Source organism: Psammomys obesus, unplaced genomic scaffold (genome assembly GCF_907164565.1).
Source record: "Psammomys obesus unplaced genomic scaffold, mPsaObe1.curated_primary_1811, whole genome shotgun sequence".
In the NCBI taxonomy this organism is placed as follows: domain Eukaryota; kingdom Metazoa; phylum Chordata; class Mammalia; order Rodentia; family Muridae; genus Psammomys; species Psammomys obesus.
This window is the reverse complement of record NW_026592481.1, coordinates 1,415,872-1,422,006: the sequence shown is the minus strand read 5'-3', so window position 1 is coordinate 1,422,006 and position 6,135 is coordinate 1,415,872. Positions and strand designations below refer to the sequence as shown.

At 39.6% G+C, this 6,135-nt stretch overlaps 1 protein-coding gene across 1 annotated transcript in view; it reads left to right on the top strand.

Annotated features, from left to right (window-relative positions):
• Positions 1-386: 386 nt before the first annotated feature.
• Tlr7 (toll like receptor 7) overlaps positions 387-6,135 on the top strand; it is a 30,097-nt gene continuing 24,348 nt past the window's right edge. Inside the window, exons 1-2 of the mRNA XM_055613338.1 lie at positions 387-519; positions 840-940. Of these exons, the coding sequence (XP_055469313.1) occupies positions 938-940 (3 nt within the window). The 5' untranslated portion in view covers positions 387-519; positions 840-937. The remainder of the gene's footprint in view (positions 520-839; positions 941-6,135) is intronic.

Genomic DNA, 6,135 nt, shown 5'->3' with positions numbered 1-6,135 from the left:
GCAGACAGGAGGATTTCTACAATTAGCTGACCCCAGTCTAGCTTCAAATTCAGTACAAGACTGCCTCAAAAGGATAAGGTGGAGAGTGGTAGAATGGGATGCCTGAAGTCCTTCCCTAGCCTCTTCACACAAATGTACCTTCACAGATAGCACACACACACACACACTCAATAGTGACAAAGTTTAAAGTCCTTGTTATAAAAAAAAAGTAAAGACCGGTATATGAGGTTGTTTGGATTTACAGATGTTGCCTCAAGTCTGGTGATAGAAATAAGAGGAACTTAGTGTTTCTGCAAACCTCATGTGTGGGGTGGCTTAAGTAGTCATGCTCTTTCCTGTCCCCCTCCTGCTACCTAGCTTCAATTTCGTACTTGGAAAGCCCAGGGCCTGCAGCTCAGAGGTTCTGTGAGTCTGTGCTTCCTGTTGCCTTCCCTCTGTCTCAGAGGACTCCACTTATAAAACCACTCCATGCCGTCAAGAAAGGTATTTTAAGCATTGGGAGACATTTGGATAATTTCAGTAAGTATACTTATGTGTTGTTGCAAGGGAGTGGGGAAGGGAAGAGAGGGAATCCGAATCATACTGCAAAAATGTTTTAGGATGAAAAGAAAATACTGTTGTAGTCTAAAATGTCAATTCCTAGAAGTCAGACTTTCAGTAAGATTAGAAATAGTTTATTGGAGTCTGTCCTTCTTGTATCTAACTTTGATGAAATACTTATAAATACTATAAGTATTGTCAACAACACATGTTATAAAACAAAGTTGACAGTGTATCTTTAAGCTACAATACTGTTGTTCCCTTTTAAGTGTCACGATGGATGTCTCTCTTTCTCACAGCAGATGCCACTGGATCCATCTCAGGCTGATCCTCGTCTACCTCAGGCTCCATTCTCCTCCTCCAGACTTCTCCATACCATTTTGAAAGAAAACTAAAAATGGTAAGAACCGCTTATGAAGTCTTACTTTGTCTTTGATAGTCTTTGTGCTAAGAACTGCACTCAGTTGGCAAGAATAATATTTAGGAATTGTTCAGGGATGGCGATGTCTCCAAGGAGAAACTGCTTTGTGATAATTTATGATAAAGATGAGTCAAGGTAGTATTTCATAATTTCAGATTAGTCAATGTTTGTTCTGTCCAACTTCCTTCCTATGTAAGCTAAATACATACTGTAGTGAGCAAGAATGGATGTTTCAATTAAGGATTTTATCTTATTTTATTTTATTTTGATTCTCCAGTCTGAGCTTTAAAACCACACAGGTTCCTGGAGTGACTTAATGCTTTTCCTATTGTGTGTTGCTATCAGAAAGGATGGAGCCAGGGTATATATAGAACTGGGATTTGGGGGACCCCATACTCTACTGCAGTCAAAGATGCCCAGAGCCCACAATTAGATGAAATTGGATTATCTGGAGGAGCACAGCAAGGGAAGAGCCCTCAGGATGCACTTTGGACTCAGTTCTGAGCACAACCAGAACAAATGTGATTTAAAGCAAAGTGTGGGTGGATGGAAAATTACTAAGAGGAAACTCCAGGCACGTGGGTGTGAGGGTGTGGGGGTGTAGGGACATGGGGGTGAGGGGGTGAAGGGTGGGGGAGGGATCTAGCTAAAGCGGCCTGACAGAATTATTGTTGGAGGCAGGCCAGTATGGTGTAACATTTCCTTGGAGCTGAGTAGAGTGAGGGATGCCATTAGACAAAATGGGGGCTAGGGCATGAAAGTTGTAGCTCCATGTTGGGGGTCAGGGAGTTATCATAAACCAACATAGGATTTTCAACAAAATAACTTAGTGAGATCCCTGCTTAAGCTAGGTCAAACAAAGATGGCACAAAGCCCCCACACCAAGGCCTAAGGCATAGAGAAGCCTGGCTGAAATTCAGTCAAGGAGAGTCTGACCATGTTTATTTGGGAGACCATGTACATTTCAGCACAGACTTCTGAAATTTACTTTCTTTAACCATATGAGCATTATGATCTCTTCATAGTCATCCTACAGAGCCACAGTAAAGCTCCATACATTTGTTCAAAAACTTTGCCAGTGGTAATTAGGCAGAGTAAATCCAAATCTGGAAGAGCTTCTTCCGAAATGATTTTTTTTCACCCACACTAGACTCAATAGAGTGTTTCTTGGCAGCACACTTTGATTTCCAGATCATCACATTGGCCTCAAACTCAATTTCTAAGGTCTAATAATGCATTACCCGTGAGACCACTCTGTTACAAAGGAAGCAACTGCTTTGAGTTTCATTTCCTATAAACCCAGATGTCTGTTTTAATGTACACACATGCCCACATATGTCTTTGCCCCTCTAAAGGAGGATACTAGGAGGATGGTGAAAAAGACAATTCAATTCATAGACCACTCACTGTAAGTCAAGCCTTGTGCTTGTTTTAACTTCAAAGCTGGTCTACATACAAATAAGGAAACTGAGGCTGAACAGGTAAAAAAGCTTGAGGACATTGTCCCTGCATCCCAGCTCTTGAAGCTGGGCCTCTAAGACTGCTCTGTTCTTCCAATACCAAGCCTAACATGCACTTTTACCCAGTGACACTCAACAAATGTGAGCTTCATTGTGATATAATTCTACTTAAGAACTAAAGGGAAATCAGTGTACTTGTACATGAAAAGCCATAAAAGCACTTTTCAAAAAGAAGTATAAACGGCCCAAACTAAGGGGAAATCTGTATACTAGGGCATGAAAAGAAAAAAAAAATAACAATTTTCAAAAAGAAGTACAAAAGACCCAAAAGAAAAAAGAAAATATCCAGCCTTGGGAATAGTAATGTCATATGCTTTAATCTGGAAATTCCACTTCTAGAAACTCTAGGTAAAGTTGACCACATGGGTGGTGAACTATTTCGCAAAATGGTATATGCAACTAGATAAAGAAAACATCTCATGACTCATGAGAAAAAAAGGTTTCTATACTGTGGGATACTTATTAAATAAAATGGTACAGAACCATCAAATCAGATTTCGAAGAAAGAGTATTGAATGATTTAAGAAGATACAGTGTCATGTTAAATGACAGAAAAAGCAAAGTAGGAATCAGTAAGGACTTTATATTTTCTGGTGTTTTTCATGCACACACTAGACAAGTGCTGAATGCTTACTAAACACTGGATGATCTATGGTTATGGAATTATAACCATTTAAAAGATTTATTTTATTTAAGCGTTATGTACTTATATGTACATATGTACATATGTACTTATGTGAATGTGTGTGCCATGTAGGCGTGTGTGAGTATGTGCCTTTGTGACCATGTGAGTCTATGTACACTATGTGGATGCGGGTGTCTTTTCAGGACTAGGGAACCCACTGGAACTAGAGTTATAGGTAGTTGTGAACCATCTGGTGTAGGTGCTGTGAAGAGAACTCTGCAGGACGTGCTCTTAACAACTGAGCCATCTCTTGAGCTACTGTTATAACTGGTTTTGGGCAGTTATAGGTAAAGTGATACCTGAAAGCCAGAGTTATTACATAGCAGACTAAGGTTTTAAACCCAAATCTCTCCTCTGGAAAAGACCTGGCTATTACTAACATGTTCCTCACTATATGAAATAGATGGGAGATCCATCAACATTAGAAGAAAAAAAAATCCAAACTGATTATAGTAGCTAAGTAGTTGATTTAAAAGTGAAATAATTTACTTTTTGTTACAGCTACTGTTTTTAGTGGTTAAATAAAAGGAGCAACAAGGTATTTAGTACATTAATTAAATATTATTATTTTAAAAATTGGAAGCTCTTGGTAGAATTAAAAACCATCATTCGAGATTAATCAGGTAGCCTCTTTGCACCTCAAAAATAGATTATTTCTGTCTCATAATTTCACAAAAGTTTATGGCTGAGTTTGGAGAACTGTGGCCATATTCAAGGAGTCATTTTTGTAAATCCAAAATAATTTGCATGTTTTTGCAAGTTCTTTATGGTTTCATACATGTGTATAATGAATTTTAGCCACTTTCACCCCTCCAGTGTCCTTTCTCTTCTCTCTCCCTCTCTAGTGAAACTCATCTCCCCAAGTCTCTTTCCTTCTTGTATATTTATTTTTTCTATGTGAAACCCACTTAGTGTTGCTCATGTGAGAATGGATGGATGGGGGATTTTTTACTAGAGACAAATGCAGTTCACTAATAGAGTACTTGCCTGGCACGTGTAAGGCATTAGGTTCAACCCTCAGTACTACTAGAAAACAAATAATTGAAACATATCAAGGGAAAATTATGAATCCAGGATACCTTGAAGTTAAGTTCAAATTTACATGCTCACAAAATAGTGCTCTTGTGTGTGCCTACAGATGCTTTTGAACTATAGTGGTCAACTAGTCAATGAAGTGAATGGGTTTTTTATTTAAATTTAATTTTATTTAATTTAATTTATAATTTATTCTCTTCACATCCCAATTATTGTCCCCTCCTTTCTAGTATCCTAGTCCCCCTTCCTTCCACTTTCCCCCTTCCACCCCCTCTCCCTAATCCTCACAAAGAGGGAGCTCTCCTTCCCTACCAACAAGTCTCATCAGAACTGCCTGCATCTTCTTCCTCTGTGGCCTGGCAAGGCTGCCCCTTCAGGGGATAGTAATTAAAGAGCAGGCATGGGAGTCCATGTCAGAGACAACCACTACTCCCTTTACTAGGGAACCCACATGGAAACTGAGCTACCTATAGGTTACATCTGAGCAGGGGAACTAGGTCCTCTCCATGAATAGTACTTCCTTGGTACCTCAATCACTGCAGGCCTCCTGGGTCCAGATTTTTTTTTTGGCTTTGTTGGTCTCCTTATGGAGCTCCTGTCCACTCTGGGTCCTACTACTCCCCCACTCAAACTCTGTGCACTCTGCCCAAAGTTTTGCTGTGAGTTTCTGCATCTGCTTAGATCCCCTACTGGGCGGAGTCTTTTAGAGGACATGTAGGGCAGGCTCCAGTGCTGTTCCCTCTCTTCAACTGCTTCTGGTGTCTATTCTATTTTTTCCTTCTGAACAAGAATTATGCATCCTTCCTAGATTCTTCCTTGTTATTTAGCTTCTTTAGGTCTGTGGATTGTAGTATGGTTATCCTGTATTATTGTATGACCTACAGAGTCTAAAGTGCTCTTTGCAGAAATAGTTTTCCACTCTGGAGTTTATAGAAATCAAGGAGATGTGAGGTTGAAGTTTACTCACAGTTTAATGTCTTGTGCTCCATAGTAATTGAGAAGTGCCTATTTACTTAAAGTATATATTAATTTATTCTATTAGTATCGAACCTGAAGCTGACATGGCAGGAAGTCTGTGATTTTTAAAAAAGTGTGCTTATGAAAGAGTGGGCTACATCCTTGGTCTTGAAATTTTCTTTTTGTTATGAAATGGAGGTTTGATATCCATGAAGTCTACATTTTTCAGAGACTACCCTATGATGAGAAATACTTCAAACTATGTGAAAAGCAGCTATTTGGCTATAAATCTATTAAGGGAATTTCTAGTAAGGTCTCAATCTATAAACAGCGACTTCCCTATTCACAACACTTGAGCAACCCTTAGGGCGTTTTACTTATTACAAATCACATTACCACACCATTCAATGGTCTATCAGCTTAGCCAAAGGTCCAATTCAAATTCAAAAGCTTCCATCAAGGTCTATTCACTCCTCCCTTCTTTCATGTGCCTCTCCACCCTTCTACAGCTAGGCTGCCATCACCTCTGGAACACCCAGTCCCATCCAAGGACAGGTTCACCAACAGGCTATAATGCCTTCACTGAACTCCCTCCCTCCATCTTTTCCCCTGCTTCTTTCACTCCTCCCTAAAAGTGATTTTTAACACTTGCTTTAGACAGAGGCAGTTGAGGGAGCCCCATGCTCTGAAGGCTGTAAACTAGAAGGGTTCCACAGTGCTGGCTTTCTCATAAATTGATTGAGTGGGTGGATAAAAAAGTGAAGGGAAAGAGAAAAAGAAACAAAAGGAGGAAGGGAGGGAGGGAAGGAGAGAATAAAAGAAAAAATTCATGAGTCTCAACATGAATTCCATTCTGTGGTATTCTCTGAAAATAATCCTATCCTCTAATCCTTAATAGTTGTGCAAAGATAATTTGTGTGTGTGTGTGTGTATGTGTGTGTGTGTGTGTGTGTGTGTGTGTGTGTGTGTGTGTGTGT